This window comes from Diadema setosum, chromosome 21, assembly GCF_964275005.1.
Source record: "Diadema setosum chromosome 21, eeDiaSeto1, whole genome shotgun sequence".
In the NCBI taxonomy this organism is placed as follows: domain Eukaryota; kingdom Metazoa; phylum Echinodermata; class Echinoidea; order Diadematoida; family Diadematidae; genus Diadema; species Diadema setosum.
This window is the reverse complement of record NC_092705.1, coordinates 18,081,514-18,109,218: the sequence shown is the minus strand read 5'-3', so window position 1 is coordinate 18,109,218 and position 27,705 is coordinate 18,081,514. Positions and strand designations below refer to the sequence as shown.

At 38.1% G+C, this 27,705-nt stretch overlaps 1 protein-coding gene across 2 annotated transcripts in view; it reads right to left on the bottom strand.

Moving 5' to 3' along the window:
• The window catches only part of LOC140244176 (integral membrane protein 2B-like), a 76,422-nt gene that overhangs the window by 41,296 nt on the left and 7,421 nt on the right, over positions 1–27,705 (bottom strand). Inside the window, exon 2 of one of the 2 annotated variants that reach the window (XM_072323806.1) lies at positions 19,484–19,687. In XM_072323806.1, the coding sequence (XP_072179907.1) occupies positions 19,484–19,687 (204 nt within the window). Of the gene's footprint in view, positions 1–19,483; positions 19,690–27,705 lie in introns of both variants that reach the window. The other variant, XM_072323807.1, reaches the window with a different exon arrangement.

Here is a 27,705-nt window from a genome sequence, read left to right as displayed (position 1 = left end):
AACAGAGAAGTGTAAACGCTTATTGTACATCACATTCACGTCGGGATCAGAGTCAATATTTTTCTGCGAATATGACTCACGAAAATTTGCAAAAATAAAAACCTCACGAAATATTCAGCGTATACAGTACTTATTAAAAGTAAAAGCCATTGCTCAGCATTTGTGTTTTAAACAGTACATGTATGTATTGGTATAAATGTATGATATTACAGATGTAATTCAAAACAAAGCATTCACCCAGACAGTAGGGATACATACATGCTTGTGTATGTACTGGTAATTGTTTGTTGACATGATCGTGTTCATGTTCTCAATACCTGTACATAGTACACACTGCCTGGCATTCATCATGTTTGACTAGAATGTGAGCTTTTGTTTTTTGGCCATACAGACTAGCCAACAATGTAAAAGTGTCCAAACTCATACGTAGTTTCATGATAAACATGCATGAGGACCTACAAAATTGTAATTGGTAGCAATGCATGAGTACATACAGTACATTAATGTAAGTGGTAGCACAGAAAATTAGAGATCTGTATTCTCTGCCTGTCTAATTCTCTTTATGTCTCTACCTACCTAAAAATGTATACACTGTACTGTATCTGCTCTGATTTCTGCTCTGACCTACACAAGCAATTAATGTCATTCATTGACTGATGACTGCATTGTGCCATTAAGTGACTTTTAAATCAATATACATGTATAACCTGGATGGCACCAATACACAACAGTACAGTCTGACCTCTTCTATCCGGCCTCCCTTTATCGGGCCTCCCTTTATCGGGATCTCTCTATTATGTGGATGTGATCTTAGCATGACTTTTTTTTTTCAGTCTATTATGTGGAAACAGGGGATTTCAAACTAAAAAAAATTCCTACACAAACTCACACGAATTGCATATTCCCAACATACATGTATGTAATATTAACCAGGGTTCTTGTTAATAGCTGGTAACCGGTTATTTTTACCGGCTCTAACCCCGATCGTAACCGGCTTTGACTTCATTTTAAAAAAATTGTATCAAAAAAAAAAAGTAAAAAAAAAAAAAAGTTTCAATTCGAGACTGCACGTACGCGCAATGCACACTGACACTACTGCTCAATTTGTACGCGCATCGGTACGAGCGCTAGCTAGGTACAGCAAGGGGTATGATAAAGTATGAACGTTCCAGTGCAGGTACTTACCAAAGTCCAAAGCTAAGTTAGAGCTGAGGCGCTATCAGCTTCGACTCCGTTCGATTATCAATTTAATGTCGGATGTTTGCTTATACTTTTGGAAATGAATAACGCTAAGATTCAGCTCCATTCGGTGCTACAATTAATGTCAGATATTAGATTTTGCGTTCGGAAATGAATAAGGATAACATTCGGCTCCGGAATACGCTGAAATAAATGTCGAATGTTTGCTTCGACGTTCGGAAATGAATGATAATAATATTCAACTCCGTACGATTATCAAATACTCAAGTAATTGTCGGATGTTTCCTTATACTTTTGGAAATGAATAACCGTACGGTAAGATTCAGTTCCGTACGGTGCTAAAATTAATGTCAGATAGGCCTATTTGATTTTACGTTCGGAAATAGGATAACATTTGGCTCCGGAAGATGCTGAAATAAATGTCGAATGTTTGCTTTGACGTTCGGAAATGAATGATAATAATATTCAACTCTGTACGATTATCAAATAAATGTCGGATGTTTGCTATACTTTTGGAAATGAATAATGGTAAGATTAAGTTTTGTACGGTGCTAAAATTAATGTCAGATATTTGATTTTGCATTCGGAAATGAATAAGGATAACATTAGGCTCTGGAAGATGCTGAAATAAATGTCGAATGTTTGTTTTGACGTTCGGGAATGAACAATAATAATATTCAACTCCGTACGATTATTAGATAAATGTCGGATGTTTGCTTATACTTTTGGAAATGAATAACGGTAAGATTCAGTTCTGTATGGTGCTAAAATTAATGTCAGATATTTGATTTTGCGTTCGGAAATGAATAAGGATAACATTCGGCTCCGGAAGATGCTGAAATAAATGTCAAATGTTTGCTTTGGCGTTCAGAAAAAAAATAATAATAATATTCAACTCCGTACGATTATCAAATAAATGTTGGATGTTTGCTTATACTTTTGGAAATGAATAACGGTAAGATTAAGTTTCGTACGGTGCTAAAATTAATGTCAGATATTTGATTTTGCGTTCGAATAAGGATAACATTCGGCTCTGGGAGATGCTGAAATAAATGTCGAATGTTTGCTTTGACGTTTGGGAATGAGTAATGTTCAACTCCGTACGATTATCAAACAAGGAAAAGTAGAAATTACGCGTCTCGTAATATATGTCCCCGCCGGAAGTAGCATTTCGTAGCAAAATGTACAATATAGGTCAAAAATCAAGGTCAAAGGTCAAAGAAGTCAAAGGTCAAAATTATGTGTAGAAGTTTTGAAGCCCTCACCTAGTGCCATCACATAAAGCAAACGGACTCGAAATCGGGTTAGAAACGGCGAAGGAGTAGCATTTTGTAGCCAATGTACAATAAAATGTAGGTAAAAAATCAAGGTCAAAGGTCAAAGAAGTCAAAGGTCAAAATCATGTGTAGAAGTTTTGAAGCCCTCACCTAGTGCCATCACATAAAGCAAACGGAATCGAAATCGGGTTAGAAATGGCGAAGGAGTAGCATTTTGTAGCAAAATGTACAATACAGGTCAAAAAATCAAGGTCAAAGGTCAAAGAAGTCAAAGGTCAAAACTCTGTGTAGAAGTTTTGAAGCCCTCAAAGAGTGCCATCACATAAAGCAAACAGAATCGAAATCGGGTTAGAAATGGCGGAGTAGCATTTTGTAGCAAAATGTACAATATAGGTCAAAGGTCAAGGTCAAAGGTCACAACTGAAATTCTGTTTAGCAGTTTCAAAGCTCCCATGTAGTGCTATCATATAAAGCAAACAGAATCAAAATTGGCTCATAAATGACAGAGAAGTAGCAAATTGAAGATTTTGATCACACACGGACGCACACACGGACACACACGGAGCCCGTTCATAGTCCCCTGCTCGAACTCGTTCGGCGGGGACAATAAATGTCAGATGTTTGCTGATACTTTTGGAAATGAACAACGGTAAGATTCAGTTCCGTACGGTGCTAAAATTAATGTCAGATATTTGATTTTGCGTTCGGAAATGAATAAGGATAACATTCGGCTCCGGAACATGCTGAAATAAATGTCGAATGTTTGCTTTGACGTTCGGGAATGAATTATAATAATATTCTACTCCGTACGATTATTTAGATAAATGTCGGATGTTTGCTGATACTTATGGAAATGAATAATGGTAAGATTCAGTTCCGTTCGGTGCTAAAATAATGTCAGATATTTGATTTTGCGTTCGGAAATGAATAAGGATAACATTCGGCTCCGGAAGATGCTGATGAAATAAATGTTGAATGTTTGCTTTGACGTTCACAAATGAATAACGTTAATGTTCAACTCCGTACGATTATCAAATAAATGTCGGATGTTTGCTGATACTTCTGGAAATGAATAACGGTAAGATTAAGCTCCGTTCGGTGCTGAAATTAATGTCAGATATTTGATTTTGCGTTCGGTCATGAATAAGGATAACATTTGGCCCCGGAAGATATGTTGAATGTTTGCTTTGACGTTCGGAAATTAATAATAATAATATTCAACTCCGTACGATGATTAAATAAATGTTGGATGTTTGCTATACTTTTGGAAATGAATAACGGTAAGATTCAGTTCTGTATGGTGCTAAAATTATTGTCAGATATTTGATTTTGCGTTCGGAAATGAATAAGGATAACATTTGGCTCCGGAAGATGCTGAAATAAATGTTGAATGTTTGCTTTGGCGTTCGGAAAAGGTCTCCATACGAAGATTAAATAAATGCCGGATGTTTGCTTTTACGTTCAGAAGTAAGTAGCAGTAACATTCAGCTCCGGCAAGATGCTAAAATAAACGTCGAATTTTTGCTTAGACGTTCGGAAATGAATAACAATAATATTCAACTCTGTCCGATGATAACATAAATGCTGGATGTTTATATTATATTGATTTATAACTTTATTTATAATAGGACATCACCAGTCTCATTTCGTCTATCTTGATATCTCTCTTTGTTCCCATTGTTTCTATATCATAATTTAAAGCCAAAGTATAGTTTTGGTAATCCATAAAAAATTAATTAAATCCATAACTGGTTTAATTATAAAGCTTTATGAGCTATAACATCCCTGTGAATTATTTTCTCAAAATCCATGAAGTTTTAGAAATATTAGCAAAAATGAAAAATCTCAGGGTCCCCCGAGATTTTTACCATAGCATTGTGTACATAGCTCCCTCTAGTGGTTGTTCATTTCAGATGATAAATTTGCCATTTACAGTAAATTTATGTGTGCATAATTTTTTTTTTTCCTGGTCAGGTGTCTGGAGTGATAATACTGTAGTTTTCAACAGATGATTGATGAAAACTTTTTTCAATTATACCAAAACTATACTTGTGCTTTAGAACAGTATTTTTGGTGTAGTCATTTAAAAATAGACCAAATCTTAATTTGACTTTTGCACAAATATCTCAAATTTGTACTTTATATGTTTCCTGACTAAAAAAATGCCAAGGAGTATAGCGCTGCGCGGACAAAAACAAATGTCAATTTCATGTTGATTTTTTTTTTTCAGTATATATTCAGGATATAACTTAAGTCTGGATTGTGTAATTACAGATTATGTCCCATTTTGCACAGTTTGGAAATACAGTATTCATCGCATAATCGGGCATCTGATAATCGGGAACCTCGCTTAAATGACATACGCTTCCCAGAAACATTTCCAATGCACGTTATTTTCACTGGATAATCGGGCGGGGACCTCTGATAAACGGGACAATTTTTCTTCAAGCGATCTTTGATTTTGTTGATATTTTACACAAAAAATCTACCAAAATACCACAACAATATTTCAAAGATTCCCTATCAGTTGTCGTTTATATTGAACTTACAAAGCAAGCTTCAGACTGGTGTGTTTTGACCTCCGTCCATCCAGTACAAGTACATTTCAGCTCGCTGCCCGCCTTCGCTTTTCTGTACATGTGTATGGCGAGCTAGATCGCTACATATTGACAACACACGTCATGTACAGTGCAGTGATCGCCGCAAGTAAACAATCAAGCCGTGATTATTGAATGATTGAAGGACTTTTCATTGACGTTCCCACATCAGTTCTGGGTAATCATTTCCCATGGTTGTGGATATGTATTTATACGGAACGCCCTACGTGTCCAAGAATTCTACGAATGTTTAAGAAAGTGCTAGCTTTTAATCCACATATTTTGTGTTCGAAGAGAGGTGACAGAAGAAGAACCCGGTTGCGATTACTCTACATCATTGCGAGAATGCAGGGAGAGCTAGAGGGTCGCGCCGAGGGGTAGCGTGGTTGTGTTTCATACTATGTACAGTACATGTACGTCAGTATGCCAGGGCTCGACCTTAGCGGGAGCCCGGGGACCATTGGCTCCCCAGAATCGCTACGGGCTCCCTAGAAATGTATGAAAAAAGCCCGACTGGCTCCTCAAGTTTTTTTTTTGCCGTATAGCCTCACGTTTCAACACAGAATTTAGTTTATGTACCGTACACACTCACACTATCATTTAATTGACGAGCGCGAGCGGCCCCGGCGCGTGCAGCGAAGTTACAATGTATTATCCCTGCAATTGCAATATAGACTATGCGCACACGCAATTCGCTGCTTGCGTACTGTGTACACCGAACGGAACTTCGCGCGCCTGAATCCCTGTCGCCTACGGACCCTGGATGTTTACATCGATCGCCGTGGTATCCCTATGTGTGTGGCCGGCTGGGGAGCGTGAGTAAGCTACACACTGTAGCCAGCTGAAACAGTACCTTATTTCGTTTTGAGCCGGGGTAGAAGCGCTCTGTTGTGCAATATCTGCTTCTTTTTCTCTACTTCTTCCGCTTTTCCCTTGCCTCCCAAGTACGAATTGATTTTTAGAGTGTTGTGTGTGTGTTTTTGTAACGTTATTGCATCATTTTCTGCAAGGAAGAGGTGAGTTTCTGTTCGTGTATTGATGTGCACTGCAGTATGTGCAGGTGAAAGGCGTTCGAGCTTTATTTCCCGCGAGTATCGTGGAAACTCGATGTATTTCTAGGCCTATTGAAGGAGATCTCATATAACAGAATACTTATAACAAACTATTTTCCGGTCAAAATGAATTAATTTCCTTTGTTTTGTATCGTTTCTTGACGATCCCAAGGATCTCGTCGCAATACCGAGTTTCCGATGTGTATAAATTTTCGCGTAGCTTTTGGTGCTGCAAACTTTTGCTAGGGCCTTATCCTACTACTAAACATATCGTTCCATTTCTGTCGTTTCTCACACCTCGTTTGGTACGATTTCTGCCATTTTATATCACTTTATCCGTTCTCTTTATACTTTGAAATATTTAAACATAATTCTTTCAAGTGTCTCGCACTGTTATTTTCGTAACGGCGATTTCTCCGATTTGCAGCAATACTTTTTCAAATCGAAGCGACGTGTGTTGTCTTCTCTAAATATTTGTGTTGTTGGGAGGTGTTGATACATTGTATTTGTTATTTATTTTCCTCGGTGTTTATCTCGAGGGACTATGCATGTTTCTTAATGTTGATAGGAAAAGGCTAAAATGATCTGAGTGATGTCTAATGGTGATGAAAACTATGCTGGTATAAAAAGACGGCTTATAGGGACAGTGATTTTCCGCGATCGCGGAAAACGGACGGAAAACGCGGAAACGGCCATTTGAAACGGAAAAAGTAATCCACACGGAAAATCACGGAAAATCACTTTTCAACAAAATAAAACACATAAAAGTAAAAATAAATCCAACAGAAGCTGTAAATTAATCATTATTACATGTCCACGATATTCACAGACTGCGGAGACTTGAGTTTCAATAACTGTCGAACACTTACTCAATCCAACACCAACTGAAAGTCCATTTATATTCCAAAACACAATGTGTGTCTCGCCGAATAATGTGTGATGATAAAGCCAGTGTTTTGGCAGTAAAGGTAGCGGCAACAGAAGAAACTGCTGTTTTCTGCTCGCAGTAAGCTGCCAGCAGGTGAGTCGAGTGGTGACTTGCTATGCCTGCCTGCTCCACATGTGTCGTGTGTATAGAGCACAATGCATGATGTGAACACCAACTTCACGCAGAAAAAAAGAAAAATCCCACGATGCCAAGGTGCCAGACTGGGGAATGGGGAGGGGTGGAGAGAGAGAGACCATTCAACAGAAGAAACCGCGCGTATTGCATTGGCGCATTCTTGGAGGTCATGAACTGTCTGGGGTGTTGGAGATGAACAGGGAAAGAATGTTTACCGGTAATTAAAGATAGCTCAAGTCGAAGCCCCAGGGCGAAGACCCAGGATTACAAATGTAATGATTTTATATTTCTCACTCACCTGCGATATTTGATGAGCTTAATTTAGGTGTTTGAATGTCACATTTTTTATGAAATTGTAACTATGTGTAATACAATACTATAATACCTATTGATTTATCAATCTGTAAAACACAAGTGTGACTACCAGTGACAATAAAAAAAGACTTGTATTTGTTTTCTGCCGAGATTTTTTTTTTGTCTTCATCCTAACACTTTCAAGTTCATATGAAATTTCTGATGTTTTTACTGCAGCATCAACAGTCTAAAATAAATTACTGAAATATTGTCTAATTGCATTTAAAATATGAGATGTGGATGATCGTCCACATTGATTTGTACCCTCCCACATTGATTTGTACCCTCTAAATTTGACATTTCATATGAATATAGTAGGCAATGTTTCAGTAAATTCTGAAGCTTTGTGAATCATTAAACTTTTGGCAACCATCCATTTGAACTTCAGGCATGAAAAGTTCCTAAGAATCAGCAAAAACAACTCAACAGATCAGAGATAAAGTTCCTTTGAATTGAGAAGTAGCACGCAGATTTGCTGGGCGTGAGACCACAAGGATCAGCTTTGTTTTGAGATTGTCACAATCGTGTTGTCACTGAGTATCGGGAAGTTCTCACAAACTCAAGGATCACCTCTCCCTGCCAACTCCAACATGTTGCTCCCCAACAACGTGCATGGTTGAATGCATGGGGTCTCGATGTCACCGTCTATAGGTACCCGAGGCTGCTTTGTATTTGTCTTGGAATATTGATTCATTTCTTGCCATGACATGAGTGTAGTAATCTTTTTGCATGGCTATGTAAAAATTTGTGACACTCAACTCGTCTTTTTGATGTTTTTCTTTCAGTCCAAAAGGAAGACAAAATAGTATCATGACGTTTGCAATTGTTCAAAAGGTCTGCTATTGATAACTCACAGACTAATCACCAAGGGGCTGTTCCCAGGCCCTCCCTCCTCCAGTCGAGCAATCTACACGCGCGCGCAAATTCCTCTGCCATGTGGTTTGCCAGCCAGCTGTCGGAATGTGCTTTGAAGTTACATGGCAGCCTGGCCTGGCTGGCATGAATGGGTGTCGAGTTTCAATCAATATCTACTGTTGTTTTATTCTTGTATTTGAACATGTCGTTTCACCTGACAGAAACACGGAAATCGGGAAGGTGTAGGGGAGAGGTTTTTGTTGTGTTGCAATGTGTGTGTGTGTGTGTGTGTGTTTCCTCGGTTTTTTTTTCTTTGTTTTTTTTGTTTGTTTTTTGTTTTTTTGTTTTTTGTTTTTGTTTTGTTTTGTTGTTTGTTTGTTTTTTTTTTTTTTGGGGGGGGGGGGGGGGGACCCGAGGCCAGAGTGAGGAAAGATCAGAGTGAAATGAGTGCTAGTTTCTTGTCTGGATTATTGACTGAAGAAAGATAAATTGATTGTTCCTTTAGTGCTGAAATCTTTTATCTGTTTAGACCTTCTGAAGGAATAAAAAGACTTGACTAGACAGTAATAAGTCACTTGACTAGCAAGTCAAGAAAGAGGACATAATGATAGTTGTTGATACTGCAGGCCAGGCTTTGATAGTGATACACAAATATGTAATGTCCCACTGCATGATTAACTGGATTACAATGTATTGACCGAAGAAAGATTTAGATCATAGATTGATTGTTCTTTTAGTGCTGAAGTTTTTATCAACACTGCTTATTAAACTGATTATCATGTATTCTGTTTGCAGCTTCTAAAGGAATAAAAACACTTGACTAGTAAGTCACTAGTTGAGACTCAGAGACTTATTTCACTTTGTATATTTTTTTTTAATTTGTAGACAGCAGTGTAAACAGTCGTGTAAACAGCAGTGTAAACAGCCCTCTTTATCATCGCCATAATTAACCTCGCAGATTTACACATTACGCAATACTCTTCGAACATTATCACTGTGGCAGTCTAAACCGCCATTTGGCAACCTAAACCACCCTTTGGCAACCTAAAAAACTCAACCAAGGAAAAAAGTTAAGTGAGATCCCTGTGCATGTTTTGACAGTCGAAATAAATAAATTGTAATCCTGATGTTTCATTTCATTTGTCTTCATGGGTGTGTGGTACAGAGGTTGGAAATCATCAGGTATACACTATGCATAACATGTATGAATGTATACGCGATTACACAGGTACACAAACTTCAAATAGCAATCATTTAATTTTTGTTCATTTTTGCATGCAAATACATGTAAACGGAATTTGCATTTTTCGTGTGTACAATTCATATGGGAAAACGGAATTTCCGTTTTTTCACCATGTTGAAACGGAATTCATGATTTTCTGAAACGGAAAAGGCAATTTTTTGAAACGGAAAATCACTGCCCCTAGGCTTACTGTGAATGCTGAGCGTACGTGCCTTTCGTTTTATTTCACTTTCCTCTTATTCTTCTTTCCCCCTTCACACTCATCTTCAACCCCAAGCACCTTCTGATCTGGAGATTCTCCCGCCCGAAACCCCTAGCAAACGGGAGACTCCAAGTTCATCAGTGCGAAGTTCCTAGGATTCTAGATGCTCTCTGGTGCTATCCAAGGCTTGTTTTTTCAACATACGGTAGCAATAAGTAAGAAATCATTTCCAATGGGAGACACAGAGCCAGGGCGGGAGGAATTAGCTCTCAAGCGGGAGAACGGGAGATTTTGCAAAAGTGGATTTTTCGGCAGGAGATCTCCCGTCGAAAACGGGAGAGTTGGAGTCTCTGCAACTCATTAAATTGTCATTGTTTCCCTCTTATCTACATATGCAATGCCTGCAGGATTTTTTCTTGAAACTTAGTGTATGCATACACAAGTATTACCCAATACGTATTCTCTTGGAAGTTTCTTGTCAAAAGGTCAAAGGCCAAACGGTTAAAGGTCAAGTGAAAGCGCTAAATTTCATTTCTTCTTTAAACTTATGAAAGGGTCAAAAGTTGGGTACAAATCCCCAAATACCTGCACTCTTATTAGACTCGATAGCCATTCAACCAAATAAACCTAGTTCAAGGAAAGTGAACATTCATTGCATTTGTGACAAACCTGTCATTCTTAATATTTTTGCCAGTAGTTATGTGAAACTGTCATCACACATTGTCAAGACATTGTGGTAAAGACCTATTTGGAGAACCATGCATTATGTTGGAGGCAAACCAGTCGCCATAGCGACATTTCTAGTTTGTACATGTTTCATTTTGTTTCCAATAAGTACACTTTATAATTATGTATACATGTACAATTTGTACACCTTCAAATTGCTTTTGCAGCTGCGAGTTTATGTGACCCTCTATTCATGTGTGTGAAGCCTTGGTGATGTGAATACTAGTAGATACATGTTTGTGTACCTGCCTCCAGAGTACTCAAGGACATTTGTACACCCTCAAACGTTCATGCAGTTTGGACTATTAATGAACTTATCTCTGTATCATTTGAGTGAAACCTTGCCAAAAGTGTAGATGGCATGTAATTTACAGAGTACAATTGCCTCAAAAACATTTGTGTTATTCTAGCTTTACTAGTATTTATTCACTTACAAAACATTCAAGCAATATTCACAACTCTTCCATGTTTGTACAACATGTACCAGTATAGTTTGTTTATTGCCAGTTTGAAAACTTGCCTGCAAATTATTTATACGGATCTGCTTGATACAATGTTGCTCTGCAATTGTTCAAACTACATGTACCTGGTACATGTACACGCGTTTGCTTTTGTCTTTTTACTGAGCTTCACCAGAAGAATTATTTTTGAAATGTTCACTGTACATCACAGTCAAGACAGACTGTTCCTACTCATGTTCCTACTCAAAAGACCGCTGACAGTTGTACCTTTCATAGGTCTCTTACGTGTGACTTGGCCTGAGACTGATACCAATTCCACCACCACCACCAAAAAAAAAAAAAAAAAAAAAAAAAAAAAAAAAAAATATATATATATATATATATATATATATATAAGTAAATGGATGAATGAATAAATAAATAAATAAATAAAATAATCTAAACTGCACTTGACTATAATGCTAAAAAGTAGATAAAACTGTAGACTGCTTATGCAGCTCAAAGCTTTTGGTAACGTACATATTTTTGTCTTGTGTGTGATACATTGCCATGAAGAGTGATGGATACAGTACCTTGAAACTAAACTACAATGTAGTTCTTTCAACACCTACATGTAATAAATATGTGGAGATGTATATACATTTATAAAGGAAAGAGAACTTGTCGATTGTGCTCCTTTCTCTGTTGTTATTAATGAATAAAGAAGGTATTTTACTAATTGATGAAAATGACATGTGCAATAATGTATCGAAAGTTCTTTGCCTAGTTAGGTAGGCCTCCTAAAGTAATAGAGAGAATAGGCACAATGGCCTCCCATTGTAGTGAAGTCCTTTAGGATCAGCAGTTTTCTTTTGTTATATCAAAATGTTAGGTAACAGCTCGTTATTCCGTAGGTTCGTTATTCCGAAGGCTCTTTATTCCTGAGATTTGCTATTGCGAAGGTTCATTGTTTCGAATTTCATTTTCAGATTGACCAGTCTTCAGGAATAACGAACCTTCAGAATAACGCTACACATTTTCGGATTAACGAACCTCTAGGTACTATACAGGGAATTTGCGTGTTTCGGATTAACAACCCTTCGGAATAACGAACCTTCTGAACAGTGACCTTCGGAATAATGAACAGCACTTGTTATAACCGAGCAAATAAAAAAAAAAAAGTGGATAATGCTGTAAGTGGAATTTTGATATAATGTAACTGTGTTCACTTTGACGGGAGTAAAGGGTATAACTAGTGGTTATAGTATATTTGAGTGAATGCTTATGATGCTTTGAATTGAGAGAGAGTGATCTGAATGATTGATGGCAGAATGAAACTGAGAATCAGACAGCACTTCCCATCAACGAAATCAGAAGGGTGGACAAAAGCAAACCAAATAAACATACTTGTACATTTTGTATTATGATTTAGAAGAACAAGGGAAAACATGCAATCGGAAAGAGTTCCTTATGTCCCCCCCCCCAACACCACCAATTTAAACAAAATAAACAAACCACCATTCCCCCTCACTAATAATAAATTAAACAAGGAAAAGTAGAAATTACGCGGTGCGTAACATATGTCCCCGCCGGAAGTAGCATTTTGTAACAAAATGTGCAATATAGGTAAAAAATCAAGGTCAAAGGTCAAAGAAGTCAAAGGTCAAAATTCTGTGTAGAAGTTTTGAAGCCCTCACCTAGTGCCATCACATAAAGCAAATGGAATCGAAATTGGGTTATAAATGGCGAAGGAGTAGCATTTTGTAGCCAATGTACAATATAGGTCAAAAATCAAGGTCAAAGGTCAAAGAAGACAAAGGTCAAAATTCTGTGTAGAAGTTTTGAAGCCCTCACCTAGTGCTATCACATAAAGCAAACGGAATCGAAATCGGGTTAGAAATGGCGAAGGAGTAGCATTCTGTAGCAAAATGCACAATATAGGTCAAAAATCAAGGTCAAAGGTCAAAGAAGTCAAAGGTCAAAATTCTGTGTAGAAGTTTTGAAGCCCTCAACTACTGCCATCATATAAAGCAAACGGAATTGAAATCGGGTTAAAAATGGCGAAGGAGTAGCATTTCGTAGCAAAATGTACAATATAGGTCAAAAATCAAGGTCAAAGGTCAAAGAAGTCAAAGGTCAAAATTATGCGTAGAAGTTTTGAAGCCCTCACCTAGTGCCATCACATAAAGCAAACGGAATCGAAATCGGGTTAGAAATGGCGAAGGAGTAGCATTTTGTAGCAAAATGTACAATATAGGTCAAAAAATCAAGGTCAAAGGTCAAAGAAGTCAAAGGTCAAAATTCTGTGTAGAAGTTTTGAAGCCCTCACCTAGTGCCATCACATAAAGCAAACGGAATCGAAATCGGGTTAGAAATGGCGAAGGAGTAGCATTTTGTAGCAAAATGTACAATATAGGTCAAAGGTCAAGGTCAAAGGTCACGACTGAAATTCTGTGTAGAAGTTTCAAAGCTCCCATGTAGTGCTATCATATAAAGCAAACAGAATCAAAATTGGCTCATAAATGACAGAGAAGTAGCAAATTGAAGATTTTGATCACACACGGACGCACACACGGACACACAGACGGACGGACGGACACACGGACGGACGGACGTACGGACGGACACACGGACACACACACGTACGGAGCCCGTTTCATAGTCCCCTGCTCGAACTCGTTCGGCGGGGACAATAAAGGTTATGGGAAGTCTTCCCATAAATAGCATAACCTTTATTTAGTCCATTACTGGTATTAGTAAAAAAAAAAAAAAAATAGCAATCTATCCATTTTGCGCAAACTAGTGGGGGGGGGGGGACATAAGGAACTCTTTCCATGTAATCGAAGAAAGAGAGGGAGAGGGAGTGGGAGAGAGGCCAAGCAAGAGGCAGTAGACTATTAAGTACCTAATATCTAATGACAGACACAAGTACAGTATATCACAGCTAGACGCTCATAACTGACCACGTCGAGTACATGTAGTACGTTGCCTGCATGGGGTCGCTCGTAACACACGAACAAAGGCATCGAGGACACACGTCAATTTCTATATGTGGGACAATACTGTATTTTCGCGATTTTGTGCCGAGAAAAAAAGGAATGACATCCCCATGATTTCGGCTGGCTGCTGACCCATCTACAAATCATCACATTACACTCTAGGTATCATTTTAAAGCTGAATAATTATTCTTTTACATGGTATAACTTTCGTTGGTGCCCTACGATGAAAAAGAAGACTTTTAGGAGGATTTTAGAAGAATATCTGTACCCATTATTTCCGGAACATCGGCAATTAATTAGCCACGAAGTTGATAGTCTTTCATGTCGTTCTTGGAAAAATGAACAAGATCACATCCAAGTTTTAACCCTTACCTATCAAATAAAGAAAAATCATGTGAAAATGTAATTCAGTGACCAAGATATGAGCATTTCAAAACGACTCTGCAGTCGCGCTCTCCCATACCATGACCTGCGGGGTCAACTCGAGGTCACGCCTGCGAGGACTTGGATATTTTGCTCATTGGATATTTTCGGGCTTGCCGACTGACTGACCCCACCGATATGGATGAACGTGTACGTGTCACAAACTGCACAGTTGGAGGTGTAGCCCACGGCGGTGTGTATGAGATACCTCCTTGGCTGTACACAGCCCAGTCGCTGTACGTGTATTCGCACAGCGTAGTACACTAGTAACAGCGTCTGGTCGGCCAGAGGCAGTTGAGTGCTACGGCTCAGCGCGACTTCGCGCGGTCACACAACAGACAGCGATTGCTTTACTGTAGCTATGCGTACAGTTGTAGCACCATCGTGTCTCACTCGCTCTCGATCGGGCGGAAAATCGGGAGGAAAGTTTGTGGATGGCACAAACACACCGCATGGTGGTGCTGTTGAAGTAACGGCCGATCGTACTTATTCGAAAGAAATGACTGACCGCGAAACTGGCGAAACTAGATTTTGAAGCACTTCGGTGATCGGGTAATTTCAGTAATTTCAACCCTCAAAATCCATGTATATCAATGTCAGAATGCTATATAATACTCTACAATGTCTCGTTGAGAAAATCAATCGCGTTCGTGGCTTTTGGCGACAATTCAGGTGTCTAATCGACTACTGTACACGAGCTTTAAAGAAAGTATAAAAGGAAACGAAAAATAGAGCAAATAAATGCTGCATTCTAGGTAAATTTTGAGCAGATATAATATGACACATGCAATATTTGCGTGGAAATTTTTTTTAAATTTTTTTATTTTTTATTCTAGGTCCGAAAGTAGGGGTGTGTCTTATACACGGGTGCGTCTTATACACGGAACTTTACGGTAACTGAATCCACAATATTTTTGTATGATTTTCATTCAAAATATGCTATTACCATGGCAATACAATGATCACCACTGACGAAAGATTACGTTTACACATCTACGTACCACAGTGGTCATCTGTGCCAAATTTCTAGCTAAATGCTCGAAGACTAAAGGAATTAGGCTAATCCACACATTTTTGTATGATTTGGTAAAAAAAAAAACTGCTGATCTTGCCATGGCAACAGATTTATTAACACACACAGCAAAGGTGTTTTGCACAAATATACATTACATTGATCGCATATCCCAAATTCAAACTGAATTGCTACAAAACTGAGAGAGTAGTGCGATCCACAACATTTTGTTATCCTAAATGTAAGATTTTTATGAAAATCTTCCATTGCCATGGCAACACATTATGAAATACTCATGAAAAAGGTGTCTTGCACATCTGCCTGTGATAGCGGTCACACGTGCCAAATTTGAAGTTGATTGCTCAAAAAATGAGAAAGTAGTTTGATCCACAAGTTTTTATGGAAATATGCCATTGCCATGGCAACGCATTATGTGATACTAACGAAAAAGGTGTCTTGCACATCTACCTTTGATAGCGGTCACACATGCCAAATTTGAGGTCAATTGCTACAAAAAATGAGAGAGGAGTTCGATGCACAACATTTTGTAAGATTTTTTAAAATTTGCCATTGCCATGGCAACTCATTATGCAATACTAACGAAAAAGGTGTCTTGCACATCTCCCTTTGATAGCAGTCACAAATGCTAAATTCGGGGTTAATTGCTCAAAAAATGGGAGAGTAGTTCGATCCACAAGTTTTTATGAAAATATGCCATTGCCATGGCAACGCATTATGCGATACTAACGAAAAAGGTGTCTTGCACATCTATTATACCTTTGATAGTGGTCACACATGCCAAATTTGGGGTCAATTGCTCAAAAAATGAGAGAGGAGTTCGATCCGCAAGATTTTGCAACGGACCGACCGCCCGCCCGACCGACCGACCGGCCACCCGATCTCAGAGTGATTCCTATATACCCCCCCCCCACACACACTATGTGTGGGTGGGGGTATAAAAAAAAACCCAACAACTTTTCATTAAATAATTAGGGTACAGTACAGGTGATCATTCAATCAGCAAATTACCAGAGAATTCTAAGTGCAGACCAGCAGATGAGGATGTGACATGTTCACACAAATTGATACTGCACAGCCTACATGTATGTGCTCCTCTCATTCTCATTGCCACATTATGTACGTGTAGGTCACATGCACAGCCGTCGATATGACTAGACTTGCACTGGTTCGAGTTCATTGGTTGGGCAATGAATAACAGTTAATATTACAAGTGCTCACATTTTGTACACACACTTTGCATCTACTCATCAATCACACACAAGTTTTACCCAATTGCAATCTGCCAAACTCCAGGCCCGGTGCATTGGTGTCTACCTTATTTGAGCATCGGTCTAACAATGGTCGACATGACAAAGCCATGATGATCCAATTTTGAAATTTAGTTTCGTTGACTGTACTTGACTCATTCTGTTTCTTTCCAAGACCTGCTTGATACCTGTACATTCCTCAATATCTAATCAGGTATAAATTTGATGATAAGTAATTTCATTTTGGAAAAAATAAAACCTGTTTATAATTTTGCGCAAAAATAGCAAAGGAAAAGCTTCAGTGTATGCTACAAATTGTACCTGCAATAGGCTTGTACGTGCACAAAATTGTGTACTATTATATGTGTATACTGTCTACATGTACCACTTGGTAGGCAGCTGGGTGTATCAAATATTGAGTTTCTCATATATCTTGCCAAACCCTTATCCGGATAAGCACCGGTCCCGACACGTGCGGATAGGAGAGGTCGGACTGTACTCAGAAGAAAAAGTACTGTTTAGCACACGTAGTTAAATGTACAAAATTGTACACTATACAATGTATTGTACTTGTGTACATGTATACACAGTACATGTAGAGTGTTGTACTTGTATAATGTACAGTATCTCAGTGGCCCTTGAAAGTCACAGTAAAAAAAACAAACAAAAAACAAATACATGTAAAATTTGTACAACCTGTTCATAGTGTAACTGTAAAAGCTGTTATTTTAGTGAGGGCTTAATTTTCCAAAATTTTGTGAATCACTGTTGGGGTGCAAATTTAACAACATTAGAAAATTTCATGCATGGACAAGCATCAGTGCACTTACAATTGTACTTGTATGGTAGCCTTGGTGTTAAATCATGAAAAAAACATCTTAGGAAAAAATCACAAAAAATAACAGCTTTCACAGTATCTTGATGAACACAATTACAACATTGTAGAAGTACAATTTTGACTAAATATTGCATAACAATGTATGCAATTGTCTTATAGTAGGGAATGTGGGACATATCTTACAGTGTAATAGTATAGGCTGATAAAAAAGTCTTCTCTGATGCTGTAAGGGGAAAGAATGCATTGTAATTTGTAACATTACAATAGACCCATACAGTGTACAAGTACATGTACAGCTGTACAGCTTTGGCATGCACAAACATCTTTTTCTATTCATGCATTTTCCTTACAGTACAACCTCATAGATTTTGCGCAAAATTTATTCCCATTCAACACTTTCTACAAATGTCACTATGGTGACTGGTATGCCTCCGCCACAATGCATGAAAACTCGGTTTCATTAAGGATAGATGGCAAAATTGTTTATAAAGAATCAAAGCAGATGTACTGTATTTGGGAATTTGAGCACATTCACTTGACCTTTGACCCTTACCCTATGACTCTATGGCCCACAATGGTATCACAATGTACGAAGGGAATGAAGCTGCATAGTTAGGTTGATCACTCTCATTATATACACTATTGATGACAACATCTTGCAGCGATTGCTACTGATTAAAGTGCATACATGTAATAGCAAACTAAGCCAGCTACACAGTGTATGTCGCCAGAGCTGCATTCAGCACACCTCCCTAACTGGAAGCGCTGAAAGACTACTCCCATGGTTGGCACCAGGGAGGTGTAAGAAAAGGAGAGACAACTCTTCGGTAATTCATGCAAACACATGTTTGGGTTCAAAGCATTACAATGGGATGTCTAGCATTCCACTATACGCTTTGAAGTCATGCTCTGCACCGCTCCAGTTGCAAGGCGAAGTTCGGAGATGAAGAACGCATTTCACCTTTCGTCGAATTACAAGCTTTATTTCCTCGTAAAATTTTAAATGAAATACTCAAATTGATTAAGAGTAGTTTGGGAAAGAATTCAATATGATTTCTAGTTTCTTCATACTGCGCAAATCGACACGAAATGAAAATTAGGCCCTCTTAAAGACCTAATATTTTTCTATAATGCGCACATTTCCGCATGTTAGTTTTCTATCCTTTAATCTGGGATATTTTGATCTTTCAAATAAAGTACTCTGCTAAAGCGTGCTCCAGCATGCTTTTAAACTATTTGCTGTTAAAATTGTCAGTTTTACACTGCATTTTGATTTGCTGCTCCAATTCAAGGTACACAAATTCACTGTTGCCATCACATTGAAAGAGAGAGAGCGAAATGCAGTAGGGGCAAGTATTTCTAGATGTGACAGCGCCAGTCCCGATTATTGATGCTCTCTTTTGTCAAAGCACCTGATTTCCACCCGTAGTTAAGCGCATAACTTCTTGGCGGTGCCGTGCATCCTTCAAAGGAGAGCAGGAGTTGTCTCTCCTTTTCTTACACCTCCCTGGTTGGCACCTACGAGTGTACAGTAGGCCCAATACACACAGCAGCACACTTGGTGGTGTATTATACTGGTACCGGACGTTGGACAGGGACACTACTGATACACACACAATGTACAATGTACGTACACGTGTACACATTAACACTTCATCCCTCTCTTTCATCAGCATTGCTCATTATATTTGACAGACACATGACATCAATAATTTTTCATTTTCATTTTTCATCCATACCCCTTTATTCTGCAAATTTCTTGATTTTACTGCAATATGGAAAAAAAAACTTCTATAATGTACTTTTATTACCATGATAATGTTGTACGTGTAATGGGTCATACACTGTACATTCGATAAGCAACTTCATGAGCAAAATTTACACAAAACATGTACATGTACACATGAAATAGTGGAAGACAAAATAAGCTCACCGCCCGCGTTGCCATGTACAGGAGTCCTGTCAGAAAGAAGCACAGCCCAACTGTAACAGTACAGATGGCGGCGAGTGCCCACGTGCTGCATGGTCTGGACCGACGCCGGTTGACCTGGACCACAGGTGTCTCACGCTGCGCCTCACAGTCACAGTCGCAGTCACACTCCGGCTCTATGCACTTGTTTGTGCATTCTGTGCATTCCTTTGATTCAAAAGAAAGGAAGGCAAGGACAATATTAGCAAAAGCACTACATGCCACTTTAAAAAAAATTGAATATTATGTCTAAATTCATTATCTTGCCAATTTAGAACATACTACACTGTATGTTCTGTTACAATGTATACATGTACAAATACATGTACAGTGTACCGATCAAAATGAATTAATAAGTCTAACAGAAATGTCGCTATGGCGACTGGTATGCCTCCGCAACAATGCATGGTTCTCCTAGTACTGTAGATCTACAGTGCAATGTCTTGACAATGTGTGATGACAGTTTCACATAACTGGCAAAATACTGAAATGACAGGTTTGTCACAAATGTGTGAATATTCACTTTCCTTTTAATACATACAAGGTTTGCTATATTGTCGAGTGCAGGTAAATGTATTTGGGGATTTGAGGATTTTTACTTGACTTCTGACCCTTTTATAAGTTTATGCATTGAGCAATTTTGAAGGTATGAAGAAAAAGTGTAATTTCAGTTAAATAGAAAAATTTAGCCTAGCCTTCGACCCTTGACCTTTGGCCTTACATCAAGTAAGACCCTAAAATTCCGAAAAGAATATCTGTTTTATTTAGGAAGAACACGCATAATAGTAATACAATATGTAAGTTTCACAATAAGTCACTTTCAAGATATGGGGGAAAAAGTGAAATATAGCACTTTCACTTGAGCTTTGGTCTTTTGACCTTTGACCTTTTAGCAGAAAATTTCCAAGAGAATCTCCTATGTACAGTTGTCTGGACCCGTACCCATATTAAGTTTAAAGAAAAATCCTGTAGGCATTGCATAAATGAGGGAAATAGTGAAAATAGTGAATTTTGAGGAGTAGACCTTGACCATGATCCCTATTTCCTAGACAATCCCATTCAGTACATGCATAATGATTAATACATACACTTGTACCAAGTTCCATGAAAATACCTTGAACCATTTGCAAGATACAGCCATGTATGGAGAAAAAAAGTAAAATTTTAACATTTTCACCTGACCTTTGACCTCATCACCTGAAACTCTCTCTGGAAAATAGATTTGATTGTATATGTACAATGTACGTGTACATGGTTATTTTGTGAAATGATCCTTGTAACATGGTCTTTGAGTGTGCAAAATATGGGAAAGATAGGACATGTATTCACCAAGATACAAAAATAGATACATACATGTACGAACGATAGCCCAAAATGTCAGCTACAACATATTAAAATCTTGGAGAAATTCACCGAAGGGGAAGTGAGCTAGTGCTCGATAAAGACAGTCATGTAAATTTTCATATCTAGAAAAATTCCATCCCATAGAGATAACACGTCATAACAAAGACCCCACTTTGCACAGCCAAGATGGCATCTGAGCAAAATGTGGTTATCTTGTGAAATGATTCCTGTAACATGGTCTTTGCGTGTGCAAAATATGGGAAAGATAGGACATGTATTCACAAAGATACAGGATGAAACATTTATGACCTTTGACCCTAATTTACATACCCAAGATGGTGTCTGATCAAGTAGTTATTATCTTATGAAATAATGTACGTGACATGAACTAAATATGTGCAAAATATGGGGGTGATAGGGGCTGTTTTTCTTGAGTTATTGCAAAGAAAGTTGCATAAAGAAAGAAATATCTCAATACATCGAAGATAAGTTTTAATTTCAACCAAGTTTTTTAACGTGATCACGACATCGTATGAAAAAACGAAGGGCACACTAACGATAGCGCAAAGTCTCAGCTACAACATATTAAATTCTGGGAGAAATTCACCAAAGGGTAAGTGAGCTAGTGCTCGATAAAGACAATCATGTCAACGTTAAACGGTCAAATTTGACAAGATTACTTTCAATCCATTTTTACAATTTTACTTTTTTATTTACTTTTTTTTATTTTATTAAGAAATTTGATATCTTGTAGTCATTTTTCCAGCATCGCTGACCCATGAAATGACATGTACAACTCATCAGCTTTCAAAATATGTAAAGAAAATGGGGGGTCACCGTCCATCCTGACGAGTAAAATCGGATTTAACATTGGCGGATTTTGGGCATAGTTACACTATGTATCGCCATTGACGCGCACGCAGAATTTCAACTTTGACGGGCCCGTATGATGTCATATTGAGTCGGATTGACTTGAAACTTGGTAGAATTATTCCTTGACATTTCAGACATTCAATACATTTTGTACTTTATGGGAAAACGGGAAATTTCTATTGCATATGAGCCATGCGTGCGTATATATGGGCGCGCGCATACGCGTCCGTCCATTTTTTTCAATTTTTCAAAAAATGCTCCAAATAATTTGAAACGTGTGCAAAAAATTTTTGAGCTCGAATGGAGCATGTAAATATTTCAACACGCGCGTACGCCCATGTTTAAGTATAAAGATAATTTTTGAGAATGAGAGTAAAATAAGCTTGACTTGAACTATATGTGACGTAAATTTCATTGAAAAATTCCATTCCATTGATGAGATATGAATGAAAATGTGTTTTCATATAATGACGTCATAATGACGTCACGGTTAACCATTAGATCTGTCGTCTTTGGGACACGATACATATATATGGTATAATTTTGAAATTGATAGACAGAGGACTTTCTGAGTTAACCTCTGCACAACTTTTGTCCAGAAATAAAGAAAGAAGAAGAAGAACAAAGAATCAGTACAGATACAGAAGGTGATCCGAGAGGATACTCGGATCACCTAATTACATCTTTAACAAATACCATGCACTAAGAACTGCTCGTTGAAACATGGACCTACAATGGACGAATCCAACCACTTTGAAGTACAAGATCAACTGCCACCTGATTACCTATATCTTCAATACATGTAGCTAGAAGTATCACTATAAAGGTGATTAATACCCCCGCTCCCGCAGCCCAGATTCCTATGAAAAAGAATTGAACCTGAGCTTGATAAAAGGTTTATGTGTGTCTGTGTGTATACATGTGTGTAGTACCTTGTGAGTACCTGGTGAGTTTGACTACCTCACAATTGTGGAAGTACTTCACTCCACAAGATTTGAAGAAAAGTTATCTATACAGTTACCATGGCAACACGTCAGGTACAAACACAAAGAGTGTCTTGCATAACTACACTAGTACATTGTACACCTATAGCTCATTATAGGCCCTACATACATGTACATTGTACTGAATTTGAAACAAATTGCTCTAACACTGTGGAAGTAGTTCACTCCACAAGGTTTTGGGGAAATTGTGGTTACCATGTCAATGCTTTCTCTGACAAACACACACACACACACACACACACACAAAATGTCTTGCACAACCACACCTAGTGTTTGTCATTATGTACACCAAATTTGAGTTTAATTGCTTCAAAAATTGTGGAAGTAGTTCAGATCACAAAATTGTCCAGAAAATAAACTGTTACCATGGCAATGCCTTGTGCATATATATACAAAGTGCGCCTTGCATAACTATGTATGTTCTACTATAAATGTTGCTGCTTTCACTCAATCCACATTGCTCTTTGGGTTTGGGTTCCCTTTAAACCCCAAACTCTAACCCTATTAAATCCTAGAACCACCTAAATGTAATCATATTACCACTTCTTTTTCAGTTATAGTGGGGGTACATTAATGTACGAGTTGTTATTTTCGCAGGGTTTAATTTTTGCGAATTTCACTAATCACTCTTGGACTGCGAATTTAACAACATGCGAAAATGCTGCTATTAATACGCCAGGTTAATACATGTGTAGTACACTTACGAAAACCAAGGTTTTCTTTCGCGAAAACAACATCTCGCAAAAATGTCCAAAGACTTCCTCATTCGCAAAAATATCTGTAAGTGAAAATAACAGCTTATACAGCACATGCATGATTTTGAATGCACTATACTACATGTAGATATCCCTGCATCACAAAACAAACAAAAAGTCGCCAGACATGGATTTTTAGTTGGGCAGATTCTGAAAGAGCAGACTCTAAGCTTTAAAATGACATATAACTCAATTCAAATGGACTCCACTAACCTATCCAAATAATGGAAAGAAAGCACATACTCTGGAAAAGTGTGAACTGAGAAAAGAGGCTCTGAAGTATGCAGTGTCTATTCAAGCGCTTTTCTTTTTCAAGCCGTGCTAGCTGTGCGATGAAAGGGACAAAACACAGAATGTAAACCACCGGAGCAACAACAATAAAGGTATTATCAGGGGCCCGTTGCATAAAAGTTACAATTATGGTAACTTTGCCATCCAATGGTAACTTCCATGGAATTCTTGATTTTGATTGGCTGTTGAGTATTGTTGCCATGGTACAGTAGTTACCATTGGATGGCAAAGTTACCATATTGTAACTTTTATGCAACGGGCCCCAGATCAAAGTGAAATTGAGCATGTTCTATCAACACATTCTGTCCATGATTAATGTCAACTTTCAAAGCAGTAGCATTATCCTTTCAAAAGTTATTGGACTTGAAAGTGAAGAGTGTGTAAAGTATTTCAAGACATGAAAAGGGGCCTCTATAGACATACATGTGTACCTGACCATACTCTCCCCCCACAAAGGGTTGGAGAAAAACTGCTGAAAACACACTTTCCCATTCATGTTATCATATCAAACTAAAGAATAATGTAGGATAGCTCTTTCAGGAAATATGAAAAACTCAAGATTGACTCGGTTGACCCATTTCACCTTTTTTGAGTCCTCACGTAAAATCAAGGGGCACAACTTTTTTGTTCGTTTTGTGATGCACGGTCACATTATACGCGACAAATGCAAAATTAACCCAAGTGCAGCTTTATTTCACCGAGGCTTAAGGCCAAGGTGAAACAGAACTGCATGAGGCTGAATTGTGTGTTTGGAGTGTATATTGGCTAGGAAATTGCATGAAAGAGCATACTGTACAATTTGTAATAGTAAACTACATTGTAGATTCGAGAATTTGTCAAGACTGACAAATTAGGTGATACGAGGTGATTTCTGAGATTTCTGAGATTTCTGAGATTCTCATTGAAGAAAAGGGAATCAAACCTGTCATAACTACAGATTTAAAATGGAAAGGGCATATGTTTTGACCCTTGACCCCACTTTGCACACCCAAGATGGCATCTGAGCACAAAGTTGTTAATCTATGAAATGATTCATGCAACATGGTTTATACGTGTGAAAAAAATGGCAAAGATAGGACAAGTAGTTACCAAGATAGAGGACGAAACATTTATGACCTTTGACCCTAATTTACCTACAAAAGACGGTGTCTTATGAATTGTTATTTTATGAAATGATGTACATGATATGGACAAGGCATGTGCAAAATGTGGGGGTGAAAGGGCGTGTTTTTCTTGAGCTATTGCAAAGAAAGTCACCGAAAGAAAGACATATCTCCCAACATTGAAGCTAAGCGTCAATTTCGACCAGGTTTTTGGAGGTAATCCCGACTTTCAATAAAAAAAAAATGGAGCACACGAAAGATAGCCCAAAGTCCCAGAGCTACAACATATTAAAATCTCGGAGAAATTCACTGAAGGAGAAATTCACTGAAGGATGAATTAGCTAGTGCTCGATAAAGACAGTCATGTCATTATTCATTTCCAGAAAAAATGTACTCCCACAGAGATACCTCATTTGCACATCCAAAAAGGCGTCCGACCAAAGCGTCGTTATTTTGACAAAATGATCCATCTATCGAGGTCCTTGTGCGTGCAAAATATGACAGTGATACCATACATTGTACACTAATAAGATTACAGAATGAAGTACATTTGACCTTTGTCTCCACTTTACACAGCCAAGATGGCATCTTAGCAAAAAGTTGTTATTTTGTGAAATGATTCTTCCTACATGGTCATTACGTGTGCAAATTTTGGGTAAGACACACGTAGGACATGTATTCACCAAGATACAGGATTAATCCCTTTAGACCTTTGACCCTAATTTACCTACCCATGATGGTGTCGGAGGAAATAGTTGTTATTTTATGAAATTATGTTCGTGACATGAACTAAACATGTGCAAAATATGGGGTTGATAGGACTTGTTGTTCTTGATCTATTACACAAAAAGTGGAGGAAAGAAAAAGTTAAGGTACAATTGTATTGTCTAGAAATTTGAAGTAAAAAAATAAAAGGATCAGAAAAAGATGAAGTAAGGAAAGGAGGATAAGACTTACTAAAGAAAAAGTTCCCTAAAAAATATAAGGGTTTTAGAAAAGCAATTTAAGAATTGGCCGTGGTGAGCCTCGAACATGGGACCTTTAGTTTAAAAGTCCAATGCACTATCCACTGTCAGACCTATTTCATCCCCCATAGGCTCTGTGTATTAAGCAAAATGACGCTACATCGAAGCCAAGTGCCAATTTCAACCAAGTTTTTCGACGTGATCCCGACGTCCCATGAAAAAATGAAGGTACACTTATGATAGCCCAAAATCTCAGCTACAACACATCAAAATCTGGGAGAAATTCACGGAAGGGTAAGTGAGCTAGTGCTCGATAAAGACAGTCATGTCAATTTTCATTTCCCGAAAAACTGAACTCCTATCTAGAGATAACACGTAAACTGGTCAAATTTTACAAGGTTACTTTCAATCCATTTTTACGAGGTGATGACATCATCCAATCAAAATTCTGATGCCACATTACTGAAAGAGAGCATTCAATAAGCTACATCATACTGAAATCTGGGTGAAAATCGGCAACGGATAAGTGAGATACGCTCAAGTGAACTTGAAATTTTATGACGTCATTTTGAAAATCTACCTTTTTCATTTTATTGAAAAGGAATTTGAAACCTTTCAATCATTTTGTCAGCATCGTGCACCCATGAAATGATATATCTGTACTACTCACCACCTTTCAGAATATGTAAAGAAAATGGGGGGGGGGGGGAAGGGTCACCGTCCACCCTGACGAGTTAAATGGGATTTAAAATTAGTGTTTTTTTGGTATATGCACTGTGTATCGCCATTGACGCGCGTGTGGAATTTCAACTTTGATGGGCCCGTGTGACGTCATATTGAGTTGGATTGACTTGAAACTTGGTAGTTTTTATTCCTTTACTTTTTATACATCCGATCCAGGTAAAAAAACAGGGAATTTCTATTGCATACGAGCGCGCGCATACGCGTCTGTACATTTTTTTTCAATTTTTCAAAAAATGCTCCTATTGATCTGATGATCTGAAACGTGTGCAAAAAAATTTTCCATAGACCATAGCACCTCTGGCGACACATTTTCAAAAGTGTGTGTGTGTGGGGGGGGGGGGGGGGGGGGCCCACTTCGGGGTTTCATGAGCTAACAAGTAAACTTCTTCTGGTGCCACATCCGAGCCCCCCGGTTCCGCCGGCCATGCATAGTCCCTATGGCTTTGCAGAAGTCAGAAGCCTAAAATAATTTACCCCCCTCCCCTTAAAGGAAAAACATAGTTCTGGTACGCCTGCAAAATTGTCAAATTTCACTCCAAAATGTAAACAAATTTATGCCTATGAAATGCGTGGAATAACGCTGTAATAACAAGGTATTCAGTGGTTAAAGACAAAAATGCGAAGTATTAAAGGGATCATATAGTTTTGGTTGAGACCTAATTTCAGGTTTCTAACAATAGTAACATTTTTTTTGGTGAGATAATGAGAAACCTCTTATGAAATATGAAAGAGCATGTAATTCTATGAGGAATTCAACGTTTATTTGACGAAAATTGGTTTTGAAATGGCTGAGATATCCAAAAAAGAGCAATTTTAACAAAGTGTGGGACCCACACTTCATTACGATTGCTTTGTCTTACTTTGTTTTTGGATGTTTCAGTCATTCCAAACCCGATTTTCATCAAATAAACTTTGAATTCCTCTGAAAATGGTATGCTCTGTATTATATCATGTGTTTTCTTGGTATCTCTCAAAAAGTTAAAAGCACTATTCTCATCTCCACCAATACTGTACCATCCCTTTAACCAAAATTGTTCGCATCTCAGAACTTACCCGTTTCGGGTCAGGCTTTAGTGTAACTCGGACTCAGGTAGGCAGGGACAACTC